Source organism: Macrobrachium nipponense, chromosome 12, assembly GCF_015104395.2.
Source record: "Macrobrachium nipponense isolate FS-2020 chromosome 12, ASM1510439v2, whole genome shotgun sequence".
NCBI lineage: Eukaryota > Metazoa > Arthropoda > Malacostraca > Decapoda > Palaemonidae > Macrobrachium > Macrobrachium nipponense.
In genome coordinates this window covers 28,345,821-28,370,820 of record NC_087205.1, presented here as the reverse complement: position 1 = coordinate 28,370,820, position 25,000 = coordinate 28,345,821, and the positions used below count along the sequence as shown (strand labels likewise).

Here is a 25,000-nt window from a genome sequence, read left to right as displayed (position 1 = left end):
GAGTAAGCGAGGATCTCGTCTAAATATTTTATTCAATAGTTATTCATCCGTGTAAAATGGATTGTTAAAGAAAATGATGTGCCTTTTGACACGTATATAAAATTTCGGGAAAATTTATTTCTAGCTCTGAAAATTATTCGTGAAAAATTTATTATTTCAATGAATGTAGCATAAAAAATTTCTCGTGAAATCTCGAATATTTGAATAATCCTAGTAATATAATTTTGCGAAAACTTTGAATATTTCATTGAACCTAGCAATTAAAATTAATCGTGAAATTCGATTATTTCAGTGATCTTATCACTTAACAATTATTCCTGAAAATCGACTATTCTAATAATCCTAGCATTGAAAATTATCCGTGAACACTTGATTATTATTTTGATAATCCTAGTAATGGAAATAATTTGTGAAGACTTGATTAGTTTATTAATCCTAACAATTAAACGTATTCCTGAAGATCGATTATTTTAATAAGCCTACCCTTTAAATTTATTCGTGAAAAACGATTATTCTAATAATCCTAGCATAGAAAAGTATTCGTGAACACTTGATTGCTATTTCAAAAATCCTAGCATTGAAGAATATTCGTGAATACCTGATTAGTTTAATAATCCTAGCAATGATTTTTTAAATCGGTCATTTTAATAATCCTAACATTTAAATTTATTCGTGAACATCGATTATTTTAATGGTCATAACCCTGAAAATTATTCGTGAACGCTCGGTCATTTTAATAACTCCTGCATTGAAAATTATTCGTGGAAACGTTATCATTTTAGAAATCACAGTATTATTCAACATTGCTAGCATTACAAAATTAGTTTTTAGCTATGCGCAGACTTAGGTTGGGAAGCAAATATTGCAAAAATAAACTTCAATCATAAAAGGTTATCTGTGAATTATACAGAATATGACTTATATATTGCATTATGATATTAAGCGGGTAACTTTAAGATAGATTATTTAATATGTACAGAAAACTATTTATAGCTAAGTAAAATATCATACTTTCTCTAGATAACATCACGAAGGAAGAATCTTAATATAAGTTATAAGTTACCCAACTAACATTTTATGAAATGATGTTCACATAACTACACGTATTTCCAATGCAATAATAATAATAATAATAATAATAATAATAATAATAATAATATGAAGGTAGGAGACCCTCTCTCAAACATGTTTTGTTAAAGATGATGGCAGCATCAGTGGAATTGATTTTTATATATGGTCTTTTCAATTCTTCTTATTGATTCTCTTTCTCATCAGGGCTGATATTTGCTAATAGCTGGCCGATGTTCATATTTCTCGGTGAAAGAAATGTTTTCTAAAAATAATAATTTATTGATATGATAACAAAAGTGGTTACAAATCTTAGTCTAAGGGTGTAACGGAATTCCAACGTTTCCAACCGTATCATCGTTCATTTTCAAGGAAAGGTGAGCTTGAACTGATTGAAATGGGGTCGTTCGGCGGAGGTATTTATTGTGTCCCAGGTGCTCTGTCTGATGGGCGCTGCATTTTCATTGGCTGAACAGAGGATTAAGTCCCTGAGTCAAGCCGTCTTGCAGAGGTGGAGGCTCGCACTGCTCTTCTCGTGCGGACGCTGGAGACTGGGAGCGTAGTATTGGGAAGGTCATTGCCGATAGACGGGGGGCACCTGATTGGCCCGTTCGATCGGCTCTATGGTGCTGGCGGGCGGCGCCCTTCGTGCCACCGTCGGAGGAGTGAAGTCTCTTGGGTGGTGTTGAGGCTGGGTCTCTCCTTCCGATGTGTAGGGCCTCCAAGAGGCGGAGGCGACGGTGGTCTGCTGCCTTATCGATAATTCTGATATTAGGAATAATGTCATTCCTAATTATCCTGGTATTGTGGACGTTTTTTGGCATGATTATGGATGGCGCCTTCCTGAGCGTGGCAGGATATCCTCTTCGAAAATCGCATAGTCGTCATACCAATGTAAGCGCCCGGGGCATTCCGGACAGGGCATTTGTTACTGGTAGACAACGTTAGTTTTCTTGAGAGGGTCCTGCAACACGGGGGCTGGATTGTTTTTCATAATCCAGGCCACTGGTCTTCTTGCTCTTGTAGTAAATTATTAGTTTCACTTTTTTCGCAGGGTCCGTGGGGAGACGTTTCTTTCTATGATGGTACGAAGGGCTCGCTCGTCCTCTTTGTATTTCTTATGAAATACTCCCTTGTAAAAGAGAGTGACGTCTTCAAGGGCGGCGGGACGAGGCTCCTGCTGATACCACTTATCGATGTTTCTGCGAATGCATTTAGTGATGTCCCGGTTGGAATACCCGTTGTTAATTAAAACTTGGGCAACACGTTCTAATTCAGTGTGCGTGTCCTTCCACGAAGAGCAGTGTGAGAGAGCTCTCCTGATGAAGGCGCTGATCGCAGTGCGCTTGTATCTCTCTGGACACTCGCTCTCGTCCCGCCGCCCTTGAAGACGTCACTCTCTTTTACAAGGGAGTATTTCATAAGAAATACAAAGAGGACGAGCGAGCCCTTCGTACCATCATAGAAAGGAAGTCTCATCCCCCACGGACCCTGCGAAAAAGTGAAACTAATAATTTACTACAAGAGCAAGAAGACCAGTGGCCTGATTATGAAAAACAATCCAGCCCCCGTGTTGCAGGACCCTCTCAAGAAAACTAACGTTGTCTACCAGTACAAATGCCCTGTCCTGGGAATGCCCCGGCGCTTACATTGGTATGACGACTATGCGATTTTCGAAGAGGATATCCTGCCACGCTCAGGAAGGCGCCATCCATAATCATGCCAAAAACGTCCACAATACCAGGATAATTAGGAATGACATTATTCCTAATCAGAAGTTATCGATAAGGCAGCAGACCACCGTCGCCTCCGCCTCTTGGAGGCCCTACACATCGGGAAGGAGAGACCCAGCCTCAACACCACCCAAGAGACTTCACTCCTCCCGACGGTGGCACGAAGGGCGCCGCCCGCCAGCACCATAGAGCCGATCGAACGGGCCAATCAGGTGCCCCCGTCTATCGGCAATGACCTTCCCAATACTACGCTCCCAGTCTCCAGCGTCCGCACGAGAAGAGCAGTGCGAGCCTCCACCTCTGCAAGACGGCTTGACTCAGGGACTTAATCCTCTGTTCAGCCAATGAAAATGCAGCGCCCATCAAGACAGAGCACCTGGGACACAATAAATACCGCCGAACGACCCCATTTCAATCAGTTCAAGCTCACCTTTCTTGAAAATGAACCGATGATACGGTTGGAAACGTTGGAATTCCGTTACACCCTTAGACTAAGATTTGTTAACCACTTTTGTTATCATATCAATAAATTATTATTTTTAGAAAACATTTCTTTCACCGAGATATGAACATCGGCCAGCTATTAGCAATATCAGCCCTGATGAGAAGAGAATAATAAGAAGAATTGAAAAGACCATATATAAAATCAATTCCACTGATGCTGCCATCATCTTAACAAAATAATAATATAATAATAATCAGGACGGTCAGGTACTTGGAGGTCGTCATCCAGCAACTGATCACCACAACGACAGTAATGAACAGCCTGAGATTGGAGCTACAGAGGCAAAAAGGAAGAAATGGACAAGAGAAGAAAATAAGGAAATATGGAGATGCTACATCAGAAGCAACCCGACGGAGAGAGGATATAGAAGAAGATTGGTCAACATCTGGAATGAGAGGAATAACACCCCCCAAACAGAGCAGAGGCTGGCAGACCAAGTAAGGAACATAAAGAAAAAGAACTGGCTCTCCCCAACAGAAAGAGAAGAACTGGAAAGGGAAATGTCACACGACAACGAATTACACGAAGACGACAGGGAGGATGAGGTATCAAACAACGACACACGAAGAAACACCGACGAAGTAACAGAGAGGACGGAATGGGTAGAAAAGATTAGACAATGGATGGAGCCAGATACAGAGAGAACAAAGATCCCCTCCATGAAAGCCTACAACAACCAAGACATTAAGGGAGAAAACAAGTGAGGTCAATGAAATAATGGGCATAATACACACCACCAGTATCACAGAAACAAATAACTTGACATATGCAGGAGCAAAGATTAGTAGCAGAACTGATGGGATTCGAACACCAACACCACCGTCACAACCAACCCAACAGAACCAAGACAGCAACCTCCTGGAAAAGGCGCCTGGAAAAGCAAATCATGTGATGAGATCTGACTTGAGTAAACTGAAAGAGATGGCAGAAAAAAGGCTAAGAAGCAAGAAAACAAGGAAGGAAACTCAACGAGAATACAAAGTACAAGAGAGGGGACTAAACAACACAATAGAAGATGTAAAACCAGAGGCTTAAGGCCAAAGCACACAAGATCCAACGGTACATGAACAGGAATAAGGGATACCAACAGTACAAACTATTCGGAACCAACCAGAAAAGACTATACAGCCAACAATAAGAGGGGAAGACAACCACCCAGAAATTCCTGAAGCCGAACTCAAGTAAGAGACTCTGGGAAAACATATGGAGCAATCCGGTATCACACAAACAAACATGCAACATGGCTCCAGGAAGTCAAGGAAGAAGAAACAGGGAGAATAAAACAAAGATTCACAGAGATCACGACAGACACAGTCAGACACCAACTAAAGAAAAATGCCAAACTGGAAAGCCCAGGTCCCGATGAAGTCCATGGATACTGGCTCAAAAACTTCAAGGCCCTACACCCACGAATAGCAGAACAACTCCAGCATTGTATCTCAAATCACCAAGCACCCAAATGGATGACCACAAGAAGACATCCTTAGTACAAAAGACAAGAGTAAGGGAAATATAGCCAGTAACTACAGGCCTATCACCTGCCTACCAATAATGTGGAAGTTACTAACAGGTATCATCAGTGAAGGCTATACAACTACCTAGAGGACAAACACCATCCCCCACCAACAGAAAGGCTGCAGAAGGAAGTGTAGGGGCACAAAAGACCAGCTCCTGATAGACAAAATGGTAATGAAGAACAGTAGGAGAAGGAAAACCAACCTAAGCATGGCATGGATAGACTATAAGAAAGCCTTCGACATGATACCACACACATGGCTATAGAATGCCTGAAAAATATATGGGGCAGAGGAAAATACCATCAGCTTCCTCAAAAATACAATGCGCAAACTGGAATACAATACTTACAAAGCTCTGGAAAAAGACTAGCAGAGGTTAATATCAGGAGAGGGATCTTCCAGGGCGACTCACTGTCCCCACTACTCTTCGTAGTAGCCATGATTCCCATGACAAAAGTACTACAGAAGAGGATGGCCGGGTACCAACTCAAGAAAAGAGGCAACAAAAATCAACCATCTGATGTTCATGGACGACATCAAGCTGTATGGTAAGAGCATCAAGGAAATAGATACCCTAATCCAGACTGTAAGGATTGTATCTGGGGACATCAGGATGGAGTTTGGAATAGAAAAAATGCGCCTTAGTCAACATACAAAAAGGCAAAGTAACGAGAACTGAAGGGATAAAGCTACCAGATGGGAGCAACATCAAACACATAGATGGAGACAGGATACAAATACCTGGGAATAATGGAAGGAGGAGATATAAAACACCAAGAGATGAGGACACGATCAGGAAAGAATATATGCAGAGACCTCAAGGCGATACTCAAGTCAAAAACTCAACGCCGAAATATGATAAAAGCCATAAACACATGGGCAGTGCAGTAATCAGATACAGCGCAGGAATAGTGGAATGGACGAAGGCAGAACTCCCGCAGCATAGATCAGAAAAAACCAGGGAAACAAATGACAATACACAAAGCACTACACCCAAGAGCAAATACGGACAGACTATACATAACACGAAAGGAAGGAGGGAGAGGACTACTAAGTATAGAGGACTGCGTCGACATCGAAAACAGAGCACTGGGCAATATCTGAAAACAGTGAAGACGAGTGGCTAAATAGTGCATGGGAAGAAGGACTAATAAAAGTAGACGAAGACCCAGAAATATACAGAGACAGGAGAAAGACAGAAAGACAGAGGAATGGCACAACAAACCAATGCACGGACAATACATGAGACAGACTAAAGAACTAGCCAGCGATGACAATTGGCAATGGCTACAAAGGGGAGAGCTAAAGAAGGAAACTGAACAAATGATAACAGCGGCACAAGATCAGGCCCTAAGAACCAGATGTTCAAAGTATGATAGACGGAAATAACATCTCTCCCATATGTAGGAAGTGCAATACGAAAAATGAAACCATAAACCACATAGCAAGTGAATGCCCGGCACTTGCACAGAACCAGTACAAAAAGAGGCATGATTCAGTGGCAAAAGCCCTCCACTGGAGCCTGTGCAAGAAACATCAGCTACCTTGCAGTAATAAGTGGTACGAGCACCAACCTGAAGGAATGATAGAAAACGATCAGGCAAAGATCTCTGGGACTATGGTATCAGAACGGATAGGGTGATACGTGCAAACAGACCAGACGTGACGTTGATTGACAAAGTCAAGAAGAAAAGTATCACTCATTGATGTCGCATACCATGGGACACCAGAGTTGAAGAGAAAGAGAGGGAAAAAAATGGAATAAGTATCAAGATCTGAAAATAGAAATAAGAAGGATATTGGATATGCCAGTGGAAATCGTACCCATAATCATAGGAGCACTAGGCACGATCCCAAGATCCCTGAAAAGGAATCTGGAAAAACTAGAGGCTGAAGTAGCTCCGGGCCTCATGCAGAAGAGTGTGATCCTAGAAACGGCACACATAGTAAGAAAAGTGATGGACTCTTAAGGAGGCAGGATGCAAAACCCGGGAACCCCCCACACTATAAATACCACCCCCAGTCGAATTGGAGGACTGTGATAGAGCAAAAAAAAAAAATAATAATAATAATAATAATAATAATAATAATAATAATAATAGTACAATCAGAGAACTATCATATAAATGATCAAACTATGGACGTAAAAAATATATTTCAATGAAAAAGGAAAAATAGAATTCGTCATCTGTGAATCCAGTGAATTTTTCCTGTAATCAAACGCTTGAATCGTACTCATGAAAAGTGAAATATTATTTTTTCGTTCGGTGTATTTTGTGTTTTTACATTTGTGTACGTGGGTATCCAGTGCATTTATAGTCACATACTTGTTGGATGGTAGGTGTAGTGATTCAAATTAATCATTCTGTAGTTATAATGGTAGTTCTAATAATGTAGAATAATTCAGACTTTACCAACACTAATCCGTTCTGTCATTATTTAGTAATAACAGGTCTACAAGTATGTTCAAATAATTGTAACGATATTCATCATTATACATTAATAGCTGATATTGTACCCATCGTACTCATTAATACCTAACATTATACTCATTAATTGCTGACGTTGCATACCCATCATACTCAATAACTGACATTTTATCCATCATACTCATCAATAGTTGACATTAAAACCATCAATCTCATTAATAGCTGGCATTATATGACATGATACTCATAAATATCTGGCATTATACCCATTATACTTAATAGCTAACATTATACTCATCATACTAAATTGCTGACATTATACCCAGTGTACTCCATAGCTGACGTTGTGTCCATCTTACTCAGTACCTGACATTATGCCCATTGCATTCATTAACAGCTAACTTTATACCCATCATACTAATTAATAGTTGGCATTTTACTTATTAGAATCAGTAGCTAACATTATACTCTTTATTCCCATTAATACCTGGCATTATACGGATTATGCTCACTAACAGCCGGCATTTACGCATCATATTCATTGGTTACATATACCCGTCATACTCATTAATAGCTGACTGTATACACATTAAACGCATTAATAGCTGTCATTTTCCATATTATACGCATCAATAGCTGGCATTATACTGACTAGCAAACTTACCCATCTACGATGGGTGATAAAATACGGGTGCAGAAGTGAAAAATTTATATGTACTATTTGCAGGCAATATTTAAAATAAGGGGCGATTTATATATTACCTACTACAGAACCTCTTTGTACACAATATTATCAGTTTGTCCACAACTTAATTTCAAGTTGGCAGAGTCAGTTGCTCTGCTCATCGCCACATACAGTTGGCCATGCATGAACATGGGTGGCGGCAGAAACACACCAACACGATCCAAAGTCTGGCCCTGCGACTTGTTTGCAGTGAATGAGAAGGCCAGGTTGATGGGAAACTGCCTGCGCTGTAACTGGAACGGAAACTGGTTGTCCGAAGGCATCAGAGGAATCCAGGGGATGAACAGACATTTGCCGGTGTGAGGGCCCTATGCCATCACTGCTTCGATGACATGGGAGTTTAGCTCCATAACGGTGTACCTCATTCCGTTGCAATGTCCATAGGCAGGATCGAAATTCCGAAGCAACATTACCGGGCAGTACTTCTTCAACATTATTTTGTGCACTGGCAGTCCCGATGGATTTAAGTTATTAAAAATATCTTGCGGATATTGATGATAATTTTCATCTTCTATTGTGTCCGAGCTGAAATATTAGCGACTTTCTCCGGGGAAGTTGTACAAAAATTATGTATGAAAAATCGTAAAGTAACTAAGTCTACGTGAATAACCAGCCTCGTTTCACGGACAGAAAAAGCTCCGTTTCAGGGAATCCCTTCTCATCCCCACCCCCTACAAAGGAGGGGGGTAGGTTGGATGAAACCCCATTACAAACCATCTTAGGGGTCCCCACCATAACCCTGCCAAGTTTCATGCCCATCTGACCAGCCGTTTGGCCGTGATTGAATGACAGGCAGACAGACAGACATTACGCCCATTATAGTATATATTATACTGATTATACTCATTGATAGCGGACATCAGATCCATCGTATTCGTTAACAGCTGACGTTATACCCATCATAATCAAATAGCTGACAGCATACCCACTATAATAATTAATATAATTAATAGCTGGCATACATATTATACTCATTTATTGCTACATTATACTCATTATACTCAGCTGTCATTTTACCCACTATACTCATTAACAGCTGACATTACACCCATTATACTCATTAAAGGGACGGGCTAAATATGTTAAATGCCTACCCCCAGACCGGGAAAACATTAACGCTGGCAAAAAAAAATCAATGGAAAGGGAGATATGCAAATGCACACGGTGTAAACAAATAATTAAAAAATATTCCCTACTTTCACAGGAAGTTGAAAGTGACTATTTACAACACTGTATGGGGCCTCTTTTACAAGACACTAGCAAATTTTACCATTTTTTTAAATAGTATATTTTATTTTATAAGATTATAATTAAAGCTCACACAATATCGTAACAGATAGGAACTAAAATCAGTTGCAAATTCTGAGCATATTCTGTTGTAAAATATTGACGAAATTTACGAGATGCAGTAACTTTTTGGAAGTTATAGGCTACATATTTTTTTTATTTCTGTATATTTCTTTGCCCTTTTCTCTGCAAAATTACAATCATAGCAGACATAATATCACAAAAGATAAAAACTAAAACCGACATCAATCCCTAGATATATTTATGAGCAAATAAATAAAAAGACGTCATGGGACAGATAGCGACAAAACATTTGCCCTCAAGTCTAATAACCAAACTGAGAGCTACCTCTGATTCCGGACTTCCTGAGCCGAGAAACCACATTTGCCACAAGTCATTTACAGACCACTGAAGTGCTCTGAACGTCTTTCGCGCTAAAATCATCCAAATCGTATGGCGCGTAATATTGATAGTAACTGTGTTAGCCCGCCTACCACCCAAAACCTGTTTTTTGTCACTCATATGGTGCCCGTCCATTAAGGGTTAACAGCTGACATATTACTCCTATTATGTTGACCTACACAACCGAACATCAATATTTACCTAAAATAAACTATTCCTTTCATCCCCAGTCACGAAGCTCCAACTAAGCAACACCCTACTTACTTATAACGGAGACATTCGTCCTCGCGTTCCTCGTAGGACTCTTCTGGAAGTCGACCCTGCAGCGGTAAAGTCCTTCGTCCGTCGCCCGGACGTTGTCTAGCACCAGCGCCGCCGGGGTCGACTTGGTGTCGAAGTGACCTCGGTCGCCGAGGGTTTTCTCGTCCGACCAGTTTCTCACCTTCACCGAGCGGGTGTCGCTTCGGGAGTCGTAGCTGGAATTCGAAAAAAGAAGAGGGAATTACAATTAAAGGAAAAACAGAAATATAGAGTTAATATTTCGTGAGTCGCAGCTGGAATTCGAAAAAGGAAGATGGAATAACAATAAAAAAAAAAAAAAAAAAAAAAAAATAAAAAAAAAAAAAAAAAAAAAATACAGAGTAATATTTCGTGAGTCGCAGCTGGAATTCGAAAAAGGAAGATGGAATAACAATAAAAAAAAAAAAAAAAAAAAAAAAAAATACAGAGTTAATATTTCGTGAGTCGCAGCTGGAATTCGAAAAAGGAAGATGGAATAAAAAAAATAAGAAATACAGAGTTAATATTTCGTTTGTCGTAGCTGGAATTCAAAAAAGGAAGATGGAATAACAATAAAAAAAACAGAAATACAGAGTTAATATTTCGTTAGTCGTAGCTGGAATTCGAAAAAGGAAGAGGGAATAACAATAAAAAAAAAAGACAGAAATACAGAGTTAATATTTCGTGAGTCGCAGCTGGAATTCGAAAAAGGAAGAGGGAATAACATAAAAAAAAAAAAAAAACAGAAATACAGAGTTAATATTTCGTGAGTCGCAGCTGGAATTCGAAAAGGAAGAGGGAATAACAATAAAAAAACCGAAATACAGAGTTAATATTTCGTGAGTCGTAGCTGGAATTCGAAAAAGGAAGAGGGAATAACAATTAAAGAAAAAAACGAAATACAGAGTTAATAATTTGTGAGTCGTAACTGGAATTCGAAAAAAGAAATAGGAATAAGAATCAATGAAGAAAGTGGAATGAAGATTAAACTATATGTAAAATAAAAAAAAAATAATGATTGATCATAATGGTAAAAAAAATCAATTGGCAAAAGAGTAAAAGATAAACGAATTAAAAGGCAATAGAGAATAATAATAAATGAATAAACTTAAAATATGAGGAAGTGATACTCGGAATTTGAAATAAAAATATGCAAACAATCAATACTGATGATTGTAAAATTAATAACTAAATGATAAAAGAATTAATAGAAACAATACAGTAATCAGTGATAAAAATAAAAAAAGTTTGGATTTTGTATATGGTATACAAAATAATTTGTGACGTGTGTAAACAATGAAGAAAAGTTTTCCAGATCTAATTTATTTCGCCAGCAAGGTTGCCTTGAATAAAAGTCCAATAGTAACAGAACAAAATAAAGAAAAAAATTTGAAATTATATATATATATATATATATATATATGTATGTATATATGTACATATATATATATATATATATACTATATATATATTTATATATATATATATATATACAATATATATCTATATAATATATATCATATAAATATATACACTACAATAATAACAAACTCAAGTCAAACAGCCACAAGGGTTGCAGAATGCAAGCAGGGCAAATGGATGTTTGCGAGTGTATGTTCCATGTTGCAGCGTACCGGAACAGTTGCATTAATCTATGCTAAATTCAGCTAATACTAATGCATCGTTGTAGGCGAACCCTTTCCTCTAGGGACCAGTGAATTACCCGACAGATATTCCAGCTTCCTAGACAAGACACTGCTGACATGGGGAGAGAGGTGTCCGACATCGTGCATAACTACAACTTCTGGAAGTTGTGTTATGCATGTCTGTGTTTTTTCCGTGTGTTTGAGTGTATATATATATATATATATATATATAATATATATATATATATATATATATATATATATATATATACATATATATATATATATATATGAATAACTTGATCACGAAGTATATAAAACGTGATGCTATGTATAAATAAAGGTGTTTTGCCACGAAGGAAAAAAATGAAAAAGCGAGATAGCCAAGTACTTTCGGTCCTGTTCGGACCCTTTTTCATTTTTTTCCTTCGTGGAAAAACCTTTATATATATATATATATATATATATATATATATATATATATATATATATATATATATATATATATATCTATATATATATATATAAACACACACACACACACACACACATTTTATATGTATATATATATATATATATATATATATATATATATATATATATATATATATATATATATAATGCATTACACAATGCACACGCTTGCAGATTGTGTACGTATAATTAACGCGAGAAAAGAAAATACAATGTGTTGCATCAGCATTAATTTCGCGAGCTGGGTCTACTAATAATAATGAGCTCAAAAGACACACACACAAAATGCCTCTTTCAACTCAATCATTTTCGAACGGCAGTTTTTAATTAGCACTCAACGCTAAAATATTCCGTGATATGAGATCAGCCCGCCCGAGGCTATTTTAACTGGATTAATATTCATCGTAATGGAGGGAGGCTTTTAATATAATAGTAAAAAAAGGTGGGATTAATCAAATGAATTCATTAAATATAAAGAATATCAGAATGCAATTTTTCAAAAAATAAAAAAGTGTGTCAGTTTGGCCAAATGCGTCGGATTTTCAAAAGCCCTAACATTTTTATTTCTAAAAATAAAGAAAAAAAATTAAGCAAAATTGACAGAAATAAATTGTATTAGGGTTCAAGGATTTAATAAATGTGTCCGGAGACTTGTTTAGAAAACCACTTTTGTTCTACTAAAACGGAATTGAAGAGGGGGGGGGGGGGGGGGTGAGCGCGCCGCTTGGGATAGACCCAGGGAAGGGCGGGTTACAGATGGGGGGGGCTTCGTTTGGAAAAATATTTCCCCTCCCAGTATTAGCATATTACACCATTCCATTAAATCTCAGTCAGTCAATGAACTAATATCCTTGTGTTAGAGACGTGTTTCGAACAAACACAAGAGGTTATCGCTGTTATTATAATAATACAAAGTGAGCGTGCATTAATTATTATCCCCTTGGCAAGAGCTAACTTAATGTTTGATAAGTTTTTCAAAATAAATTTAAATATTCTGTGTGTAGAGATTCATCTGAACCGGTTCGAGAAAAAGTGTCTCTGAGAACGATGGATTAAATCATAGCAACTCAAGCAGAGTTTATAATAAATAATAATAATAATAATAATAATAATAATAATAATAATAATAATAATAATAATAATGACGGAAATAACATCTCTCCCATATGTAGGAAGTGCAATACGAAAAATGAAACCATAAACCACATAGCAAGCGAATGCCCGGCACTTGCACAGAACCAGTACAAAACGAGGCATGATTCAGTGGCAAAAGACCTCCACTGGAGCCTGTGCAAGAAACATCACTGAGGGAGTGATAGAAAACGATCAGGCAAAGATCCTCTGGGACTATGGTATCAGAACAGATAGGGTGATACGTGCAAACAGACCAGACGTGGCGTTGATTGACAAAGTCAAGAAGAAAGTATCACTCATTGATGTCGCAATACCATGGGACACCAGAGTTGAAGAGAAAGAGAGGGAAAAAATGGATAAGTATCAAGACCTGAAAATAGAAATAAGAAGGATATGGGATATGCCAGTGGAAATCGTACCCATAATCATACGAGCACTAGGCACGATACCAAGATCCCTGAAAAGGAATCTAGAAAAACTAGAGGCTGAAGTAGCACCAGGACTCGTGCAGAAGAGTGTGATCCTAGAAACGGCGCACATAGTAAGAAAAGAGATGGACTTCCATAAGGGATGGCAGGGATGACAAAACCCGGAACCCCACACTATAAATACCACCCAGTCGAATTGGAGGACTGTGATAGAGCAAAAAAAAAAAAAAAAAAAAAAATAAATAAATAAATAATAATAATAATAATAATAATAATAATAATAAATAATAAATAATAATAATAATAATAATAATAATAATAATATATGTGCAGAAGACCTTTTAAGCACGTAGTGTTGAAAGTGAAAGCTACATCAGCTGTATTAATTTTACAAAGTTTTTTCTATATATTTCTTCTAATTGCTGTTCCATGGTTACTACATTTTGCTTGTAACTCGCCGATGTTCGTCATGTATTAGCGAGGAAAATAGTTGCAAACTATCATTCATACGTTTTTGGATTACGATGGCATCTCGCCATCCAATCACAGCGCGAGTTTCGTCCCCAGCCAAGCAGCGGTCAGCGGCAATTCGACCCTTTGCTGACCATTTTGTATATAAGGGCCAGGACTCAAAACGGCAGTCTATTCATGACATTCGCCGTGCGGATACTAACGTAGGGTTTATCTTGAATTAAAACTCCACGGAAGATAAAAGCCATATTTCAGTTCCCAGTGTAGTTACGTACAATGTAGCCGTTACAGTTTTTCTAAGGAAAACTAACCCATTTTGCGGCTATTTTGCCTTTCAATGAATGACGAACATTGGCGAGTTACTGGCAGAATCCAGTGACCCTAGAAAGGCAAATGTTACAAAGATAGAGAAAACTCTATAAACAATACTAATAATGAAAGAAGCTGGAACTTAACTGTTTCATGTAGTTGTACAACTATAAGAGATCATGTGTTTACTTTTTTTTTACGCAATAAATTTTCTTTCATAAATAGTGACAATATAATCTCTCATATTAACAATATTGGCGTTTACTCTTATATACCTATATAAATCAGCTTCTTTCATTTTTCTATCATTTACATTACCATTCATTATTACATTTTCATGATTTATATTTCCCATCGTTACGTTTACACTTGCTTACATTCATTTGCAATTTTCTCCTCATACCAACAGTTTCAGACTTCCTTACTGGTTCCTGTAGTTTTCCCTCACCAGCCAAAATCGCCAGTCAGTACCCTATCGTCTACAAACATCAAACATTCGTGTTCCACACTGCTTCCACGACTCACTTATCCTACAGGTACCACCTACATCTAGCGTACTTTCTCAGACCCCTTCTTTGTTTATTATTTCAACAATAAAGACATGAAGTTCCCAATGGATCCATACAAACACTCATCTCAATCAATTTTATAGGTAACAAGCCCCTCCCCGTCAAAATAATCTAAAGCTGGCACAACTTTCTTTATAGAAACTTTTTGTTGCTATTGGTAACTTGGCATCAACATCACACGTAATTACATAAAAAGCATTCAACATCATATTGCTGTAAGTTACATGTAAAAGTGTTTTCCTTGCAAATTTTTCTTACAAAATTTTCTGTGATGAACATTTGGTTAAGACACACACACACACACACACACACACACACACACACACACACACATATATATAATATATAATATATATATATATATATATAGTATATATATATATGTATGTATGTATGTATGTATGTATGTATGTATACATTGTGACATGCATCCTTCAAACGTCTCCTTCCTTTTACCCCCTTTTCCTCCCCTTAAATGACTTAGCAGTTAGAAGAGATGTAGAGTTTTGGGAAAGTAGTTTATCATATCTGAGAAATAAGGAGTGTAAACTTGTTTTGGAAAACACTGATAAATAAGTATCCAAAAGTCATTGACATGTCTCCGATGTAATCATAGGAAGAATTGGAAAGACTGCCAGACGTTCGTTATAGGACTTCCCATCCGACTGAATAATAGAAGGACTGTCCAGACGGTCATTATAGGATTTTCGTCATTTCCTCGTGTGTCAGCAATGATCCCTGCATTGCATATGAGTGTCCTGGGTATGTCTCCCGTATATCAATGATGTGACCTAAGTGACAATACCAGTGCCATATCTGGTCAAGCATTCCTGGAACTGTGTGAGGATTGTGCCACAGTTTATTACTTGTACTATTTTTCTTTTGCAAGCACACTGAACTTTTATAAATTTTGAATTTAATAAGTTCTTCTTAGTGTATTTAACTGCAGTAGTGTGGCACATCGTTTTGAGTTTGTAACCTATTACAGTAATTGAAAGTGCCACGGAGCTCCATTGTAGCTCCTGTATATATCTTCTGATCCCCTTCATTGAATGATATGTATTTTAGTGGATATTCTAAGTTTACCTTATATCCCAGTAGTTTTTGGTAATTTAACTTCACTAATGATCTCCATTTCCTGTTCACTGATAGATAGCAAACTTAATCATCATATTGTACTCCATGCTTAGGTGTTAATTACAGCCATTCAATTTCTTTAGACCAGCCACTCTATCATGTGACAATATATATATATATATATATATATATATATATATATATATATATATATATATATATATATATATATATATATGAATGTCTCTTACTGTAATAGTTATGTAGATGATATTTTACTTACTGGGATGATAGCAGGGGAGATTTCAATGAATTTTTCATTCAACTAAATTCGCTAGTTCCGACCATGAAATTTAAAACAGAATGGGAAAAGGACGGAAAAATACCGTTCCAAGACGTACTAATCATAAGAGAACAGAACGGCTATGCTTCCACTGTATACCTATTCCTCAGGGGGCTTAGAATATGTTCAAATTGGTACGTAGATAATGAATTCAACACGATCCGCAATCACCTAATGCAGTTGCTCTACCCACCATACATTATCAGAAGGCTATTAATAAAGTGAATACAATATACTATGGAGGTCCCACTCACAACAAACATATAGATTTCGACAATAAAATAAAACTACCGCACGACGAAAACATCCAAAAGGCTACAAAGAACATCAGGTCTAACTATCCTTTCATTTTTAATTTTCCATTATACCAAATCCATCCGGAGTTCGCTTTTTAATGAATACTTAAATAAAAGATGAGAAGAAGCCGGAGTTTACAAGATACCGTGTAGCAATTGTAATGAGATTCAAGTTAGGGAAACTGGTTAGAGCACAACAGATCAGTGCGATATGCCTCAGAGAACTCGGGAATTTTCTTACATATTAGGGACAAATACCATACTATGAACTGGAGTGAGACAGACCTGGTTTTCAAAAGTAGCTGTCCTTACAAAAAAAAGATGCGGGAGTTAATGAGGCCAGAAGACACCAGGGAATAATTTCATTTCCATCCTTCCTGGGTCACCAATAGAGACTTACTGCCACATCTACTTACATATGCTTTGCATATATATTCTTGTAAAACATCTTTTGTCCATATTCATGATCAGGAACACAGAAGGAAGTGCTCGAAACACATAGCTGCAACGTTCAAATAATATATATTATATATTATATATATATATATATATATATATATATATATATATATATATATATATATATATATATATGTGTGTGTGTGTGTGTGTGTGTGTGTGTGTGTGTGTGTGTGTGTAAATTACACATATACGTATACACACACACACACACACACAACACACACATATATCTATATAATATTCTATATTATATATATATTATTATATATATATATATATATATCTATAATATCCTCCCAATCATGCTCAAATTTAATACAACCACCAGAGACCCATAAAAGAAATACACCTAAAAATCATGCAAAAAGCCACGAAATCACTCAGACCCAACCCACCTATAGATAGGCGTGCCGATGCCGTCCTTGTACCAAAGCACGAGTTTGACCCTGTCCGTCGGATCCGCTGTGCTGATGTCGCAGGGCATTTCCGCTCTGCCGCCCTTGACGACGTGAGAGTAATACAGAGGGCCGGCTGGAAGAGAGAGAGGAAGAAATGGAAGTTAGTATAGCAAGTCACAGCTGATATTTATTTTCATTTATTTTCATGGAATAGATGGACAACTAATAACTGCATGAGGTGATAACTGAAAAGTGGTAGGTACCGCAAGTATTATCTCTTATTTTATGCCTATCAACACGCCTATTAAGGTTAGCACATTTACATTTTTTATTCCGTGTTCGTAGGCATGGTTCCGAGAATTCAGGCTCACGAGGAGATCAAGCTCAGTGGTTCATTTATTATGCACCGCAATTTTACAATAAATGTAAAATAATTCTCTCTCTCTCTCTCTCTCTCTCTCTCTCTCTCTCTCTCTCTCTCTCCTGTTGAATATCAAAGGAATTAATTATGGAAAATCATGAGTTATTGTAAACTAGCACAATAGACGACAGAGATTAGGGATGTAAAATAACTGACAAGATTAAAATCTGAAAGAGGTCAAAAGATAAAGGTAATGTAAATCATAACTTGAATTTTGTGAATAGGATCGAATCTGGAAAGTGTCTTATGATCAAGTTAACCAGAGCCATGAATTATTCATTTCTAATTTACTCTCTCTGAATCGCTAGTTTGAATAGTTATCGAAATCGCCTCCATTTCGTTAAACCCAAATATTCTGATATAATCCTCCTTAATCTTATTGTTCTTCGTCATCACCTTATTTCATGAATTCAAGTTTGCTTTTTCATTGACAAAACCCTTATCTGTGTTTTATATATAATTATTTTTTTCAATGTTGGGTCAATATTGCATTAGACGTATATTTAAGAAGAAAATGAAATTTTGTGCCTTATGTTTTGTGATAAATTCAAATAGTGTTTGGTTATTACTCCAAACTCCTTAGCTAGAACTGCATTCCTTACACCATTAAAAACAAAACCTGGTAACTCTTCAACGAAAGAAAAGGACAAATAAGTAATACCTAAATGGATTTCTTTATTTCTCGTGCCTTTGTAAATCTTTTGAAAATATATATTACAAATGGCAATACACTCACACAGAAAGAATAGATGTGAAGAGGTAAACTACTGTTGAGAATTTGAGTGTTAGTGATGTTTGGCAGCGATATTTTGAAATACAGCTTGGGTATTACATCTTTGGTGGTGGGGGACACCTCTTTCGATTATGAAGAAAGTTATATTATTCCACCCCTCGTGTTCATTATCTGTTGTGATTTTTTTTATACAAAAGCCTGAAAGAGTCATAGTCGGCGATGGTCGCAGGTAACATCTAAATTTCGACTGATTTTAATATTGCTGGACGGTTCAAGAGAGACATTTAGACGGATGGGTGACAGTCAAACCAACGCTACGTATAAATGAGGATATCCTCTAATTTGATATTTGAATCAGTAAATGACATTCCGTCACTTCAAATCTTAGGGAAGAGGAGCTGGGTCATTGTCAAGAAGATCCGGTTGTCGATGTCCTTTTTTTTATTATTGATGATGATGGCGATCTTTTCGTCGTCGAAAGTGGAAGAAACGTTGTCTTTAATCATCTTTTTAAGAGCTGCTTCATCGTGACGGTCAAGGCGGTGTATATAACCATTATTTCTTGTATTGGTAGGTCCCTGGTACCAATTGTTTTGAACCTATTTGACTTGTTTTTCATTTCTCTTGTAGTAAAACTGTAGATAAGAGTTCGGGTCATTATGCCCATTTCAGTAAGATCCATCCCGTAAAGGGATGATGCCGTTAGAGCACCTCGTGTGGTGCACTGTATTGGGTATTTTGCATTACAAAAGGCTGCTTGCAACGTCCCTTTGGCCCCTAGGTGCACCCACTTTTTAGCCTTTTACTTTCACCTCTATTCTGCTTCCTTTCTTCAGCTTCCTGTTCAACCGCTCGAACTCGCTCTTTTCGCTGTCTTTAGTTATGCCACGTGATCATTTGGAAAATTTCTTCATTTCTAGGTACAGCGGTGTGAGTGGGGTATCCAACATAAATGCCCACGAGGTGCCATTGACAAACATCCGGAAACTCGCTCACTCCAGTTGAATCGAGGCTGGGATTAGTCACTTTAATATACTGACACCAGCGTGGAATATCTTGTCTGGGTCCAGAAGAATAAGGACAAATGAGATCTGCAGTTTCACCATCAACACTGGAGAGATCAGGATCAATAAAGCCAAATAATATGTCATGAATTCTGTAAAGTTAGTTTTTTTCTATCATAATTAGCTTTCATTCTCATTTCCCCTCTCTTTAAGATTGTTATTTGATATTTTCATTACCTTACTTGTTAAGCTCTCTCTCTCTCTCTCTCTCTCTCTCTCTCTCATCTCTCTCTCTCTCTGTCTATATATATATATATATATATATATATATATATATATATATATATATATATATATATATATATATATGTATATAGTATATATATATATATATATATATATATATATATATATATATATATTATATATATATATATATATATATATATATATATATTATATATATATATATGTGTGTGTGTGTGTGTGTATGTGTGTTGTATATATATATATATATATATATATATATATATTATATATATATATATATATATATAAACGTAGTCCGTCATCTTATGTCAAGTCTCCTATCTGAGCAAAGTTTCTTCACCAATATTTTAAAAGATTGGTTTCCTGATCTCAAGGACGCCCAGAGATTCTGGACGACAGGAAGAGGATCAAGAATGCTTTATTCTCAATTCCTGAAGTTCACCTGCATACAGATTTGCTACTGAAGTTTCCTCTCGTATTCGTTTGAATGGAAATATCTATTAATTTAACTGTGCATAATTCTTTCTTAATTACCTCCACAATCGATCATTTTTTTCATCTTTGAACATTTTGTATTTTTCCCCTTTTTTCATGTCTTTGTTGATATGTCCATGAAGTTATCTTTTGGAGGTTAAAAGGCAAAGGCCAAAAAGAAAAATTTCGTAAGCATCTTTACTACTTAAAGAAAAGGAGAGCATTGTGTGTGTTTATTTTTTTTTACTTGTGTAAATTGAGGACAACAATATGCTTAGCTGATCAAGAAAGGGAAAACTCTGACTTCAGATATTATTATTAGTTATTAGTTCTTATTTTTTTTTTTTTTTTTTCTTTTTTTTTTTTTTTTTTTGCTCTAATCACAGTCCTCCAATTCGACTGGGTGGTATTTATAGTGTGGGGTTCCGGGTTGCATCTGCCTCCTTAGGAGTCCATCACTTTTCTTACTATGTGTGCCGTTTCTAGGATCACACTCTTCTGCATGAGGCCCCGGAGCTACTTCAGCCTCTAGTTTTTCTAGATTCCTTTTCAGGGATCTTGGGATCGTGCCTAGTGCTCCTCCTATGATTATGGGTACGATTTCCACTGGCATATCCCATATCCTTCTTATTTCTATTTTCAGATCTTGATACTTATCCATTTTTTCCCTCTCTTTCTCTTCAACTCTGGTGTCCCATGGTATTGCGACGTCAATGAGTGATACTTTCTTCTTTCTTGGACTTTGTCAATCAACGTCACGTCTGGTCTGTTTGCACGTATCACCCTATCCGTTCTGATACCATAGTCCCAGAGGATCTTTGCCTGATCGTTTTCTATCACTCCCTCTGGTTGGTGCTCGTACCACTTATTACTGCAAGGTAGCTGATGTTTTCTTGCACAGGCTCCAGTGGAGGGCTTTTGCCACTGAATCATGCCTCTTTTTGTACTGGTTCTGTGCAAGTGCCGGGCATTCACTTGCTATGTGGTTTATGGTTTCATTTTTCGTATTGCACTTCCTACATATGGGAGAGATGTTATTTCCGTCTATCATACTTTGAACATATCTGGTTCTTAGGGCCTGATCTTGTGCCGCTGTTATCATTCCTTCAGTTTCCTTCTTTAGCTCTCCCCCTCTGTAGCCATTGCCAATTGTCATCGCTGGCTAGTTCTTTAGTCTGTCTCATGTATTGTCCGTGCATTGTTTGTTGTGCCAGTCCTCTGTTCTTTCTGTCTTTCTCCTGTCTCTGTATATTTCTGGGTCTTCGTCTACTTTTATTAGTCCTTCTTCCATGCCACTCTTTAGCCACTCGTCTTCACTGGTTTTCATGATATTGCCCCAGTGCTCTGTTTTCGATGTTGACGCAGTCCTCTATACTTAGTAGTCCCCCTCTCCCTCCTTCCTTTCGTGTTATGTATAGTCTGTCCGTATTTGCTCTGGGTGTAGTGCTTTGTGTATTGTTCATTTGTTTCCTGGTTTTCTGATCTATGCTGCGGAGTTCTGCCTTCGTCCATTCCACTATTCCTGCGCTGTATCTGATTACTGGCACTGCCCATGTGTTTATGGCTTTTATCATATTTCCGGCGTTGAGTTTTGACTTGAGTATCGCCTTGATTCTCTGCATATATTCTTTCCTGATCGTGTCCTTCATCTCTTGGTGTTTTATATCTCCTCCTCCCATTATTCCCAGGTATTTGTATCCTGTCTCATCTATGTGTTTGATGTTGCTCCCATCTGGTAGCTTTATCCCTTCAGTTCTCGTTACTTTGCCTTTTTGTATGTTGACTAAGGCGCATTTTTCTATTCCAAACTCCATCCTGATGTCTCCAGATACAATCCTTACAGTCTGGATTAGGGTATCTATTTCCTTGATGCTCTTACCATACAGCTTGATGTCGTCCATGAACATCAGATGGTTGATTTTGTTGCCTCTTTTCTTGAGTTGGTACCCGGCATCCATCTTCTGTAGTACTTTTGTCATGGGAATCATGGCTACTACGAAGAGTAGTGGGGACAGTGAGTCGCCCTGGAAGATCCCTCTCCTGATATTAACCTCTGCTAGTCTTTTTCCAGAGCTTGTAAGTATTGTATTCCAGTTGCGCATTGTATTTTTGAGGAAGCTGATGGTATTTTCCTCTGCCCCATATATTTTCAGGCATTCTATTAGCCATGTGTGTGGTATCATAATAATAATATTATTATTATTATTATTATTATTATTATTATTATTATTATTATTATTATTATTATTATTATTATTATTATTATTATTATTATTATTATTATTATTATTATTATTATTATTATTTTTATTTTGTTAAAAATGATTGCTGCTTCAGCACTATTAATCTTGTAGAGAGTCTTCTCTATTTTTTCTGATGACGGCTTTCTCGTTGTTGCTTAGACTTCAGATTTTATTATTATTATTATTATTATTATTATTATTATTATTATTATTATTATTATTATTATTATTATATTATTATTATTATTATTTATTTTTATTATTATTTTGTTAAAAATTATTGTTGCTTCAGCACTATTAATCTTGTAGAGAGTCTTCTCTATTTTTCTGATGACGGCTTTCTCGTTGTTGCTTAGACTGGCGAGCAACGCGCCAAAGGGCATGGTAAAATTCGGTTGAGTCATTTGGTTCAACCGAATTTTACATGTCCTTTGGTGCGTTGCTCGCCAGTCTAAGCAACAACGAAAAAGCCGCCACCAGAAAAATAGAGAAGACTTGCTCCTTCCGAAATATTATTATTATTATTATTATTATTATTATTATTATTATTATTATTATTATTATTATTATTATTAACGCACACATAGATAGGCGATACTCGTAGACAGATAAATAGATAGATAGATAAAGAAATTAGCATGGAATAAATGAATTCAAAATAAAAATAAATACTAAAGGAATATAAGTAATTCAAAACAGCTAACGACAAACTCTCGTCTAATATAGGGAATGTTTAAGTGTTAGTAAATCTGATGACGTCATCAACCGCAGAAACTTTCCATTGTCGCTATTTCCGTAATAAAGTAGTTACCAAGTGTCCCTTAATTTTAATCATTGACAAATATTCTGTTTAGTGGTATCTGCCCTTACACCCTGTTAATGATTTAAAACAGAATCATTGGAAGTGTATTGAACTTTGAACTTGTTCTGCATGTGAAGCATTTTTCGTCTTTTCTAATACTAAAGTTCCCGGTTAATCTTTTTCTATGATAAAACCTTCCTTCAGTGTAGCCAATAAGGTGAACGCTAATTCTTACAAAGCTGTTAATTTTGCATCGATAATAGTTTCCAGTTTCTCATAATTATTACTGTAAACACTATGTATTCTAATGTAAAGGCAATATAAAATTCAAAGAAGATTTTACAGGTAATATTTTCTGATTAAGTAAAATACTTTTTCGGTCATTACTTCAGAGTCCTTGAATAAGGGCATGCATTTTACACCAATAAACAAAAAATGGCAATTCTTCAAAAAAGGAAAAGGAGGAGTAATTAGCAATTAAAGTATTCTTACATTTCACATTTATTTTTAAATCATTTCAATACATGTAAAGGCTTCATGACACTAGGTTCAGGCAAAAGGGACGAGTTATGGGTATTTAAATCACTATTTATTTAAAGTTTAACGGTTAGTAACAAATGGCAATAAATTTCATAACGTAAGTAGAAGTGTCGTAATGACGTCATCTACAGCAAGACTAGTGACTAGCGTTCCTCCAAGTATGGGTTGCTGTAATAGGTCCTCCCAAAACTGTTCTGCCACATTTTTGGGGATTCCCCCTTCAATTTAAACTTTTTTTTATTGTTCTTCTAAAGATATGTGTTTGAAAAATAATCAACTTCCTCAGACACTTTTGTTGTAATCAATTATATAATCACAGACTAAAAAATTGACTAAAAATATCCATTTTATACTAAACGTTTCTTCACTTTTGAATGCAGTAAAGTGTCTAGTGTAAGCACAGGCGAGTATGGAGAATGTTTGTTTGTTTGTTTGTGTATGCTTGCGTGTAAGATAGAAGAAAAGGTAAATAGTAAAACAGAGAGAAAGAGAGCTTTCAGGTTGAGGAGTGTGAGTGGGCTCCCCTTACGTAAGATTTCACGCCCTTCCTCTTTATAAGACTTCATGAAACTCCTTCAGTCCACTTAAACAGAGACCGGGAATTGCCAGTTTAGTATAGACCGTCACAGAGTATCCATCTTGTGTCTTGTAGAAGGACAAAAGGGGAATCTGCATTTCCGTCATCAAATGCGGGGCCAGATCAACAAAGCTACATCAACTGCCTTAAATTATTGAGTAGCTGATCACGTCATTTCAAATCAAGAATATTATTAGTTCAGGAATATAGACAGTGAATATAGAATGCTTTATTACCAATTCTCACATCCACTATTATACAGATTTCTGGAGAAGTTCGTACCCTTGTCATTCCAGTGTACATTATAATTGCATTCAGTTGTCCTTGAACTTTGTCATTTTTCCTCTTATTTGATTTCCATTAA

The 25,000-nt window shown here is 36.6% G+C and overlaps 1 protein-coding gene and 1 long non-coding RNA gene across 6 annotated transcripts in view; one reads left to right on the top strand and one right to left on the bottom strand.

The window, feature by feature from the left end:
* Nucleotides 1-19,927, top strand: part of LOC135224443 (uncharacterized) — a 175,523-nt gene extending 155,596 nt beyond the window's left edge. Inside the window, exon 3 of the long non-coding RNA XR_010316734.1 lies at nucleotides 19,647-19,927. This is a non-coding gene — a long non-coding RNA (uncharacterized LOC135224443). The remainder of the gene's footprint in view (nucleotides 1-19,646) is intronic.
* LOC135224442 (synaptogenesis protein syg-2-like) overlaps nucleotides 1-25,000 on the bottom strand; it is a 287,540-nt gene that overhangs the window by 59,240 nt on the left and 203,300 nt on the right. For all 5 annotated transcript variants that reach the window (XM_064263433.1, XM_064263429.1, XM_064263432.1 and 2 more), the window contains 2 exons: nucleotides 17,570-17,705; nucleotides 9,951-10,162 (listed from right to left, as the gene is read on the bottom strand). In XM_064263433.1, the coding sequence (XP_064119503.1) occupies nucleotides 9,951-10,162; nucleotides 17,570-17,705 (348 nt within the window). The remainder of the gene's footprint in view (nucleotides 1-9,950; nucleotides 10,163-17,569; nucleotides 17,706-25,000) is intronic.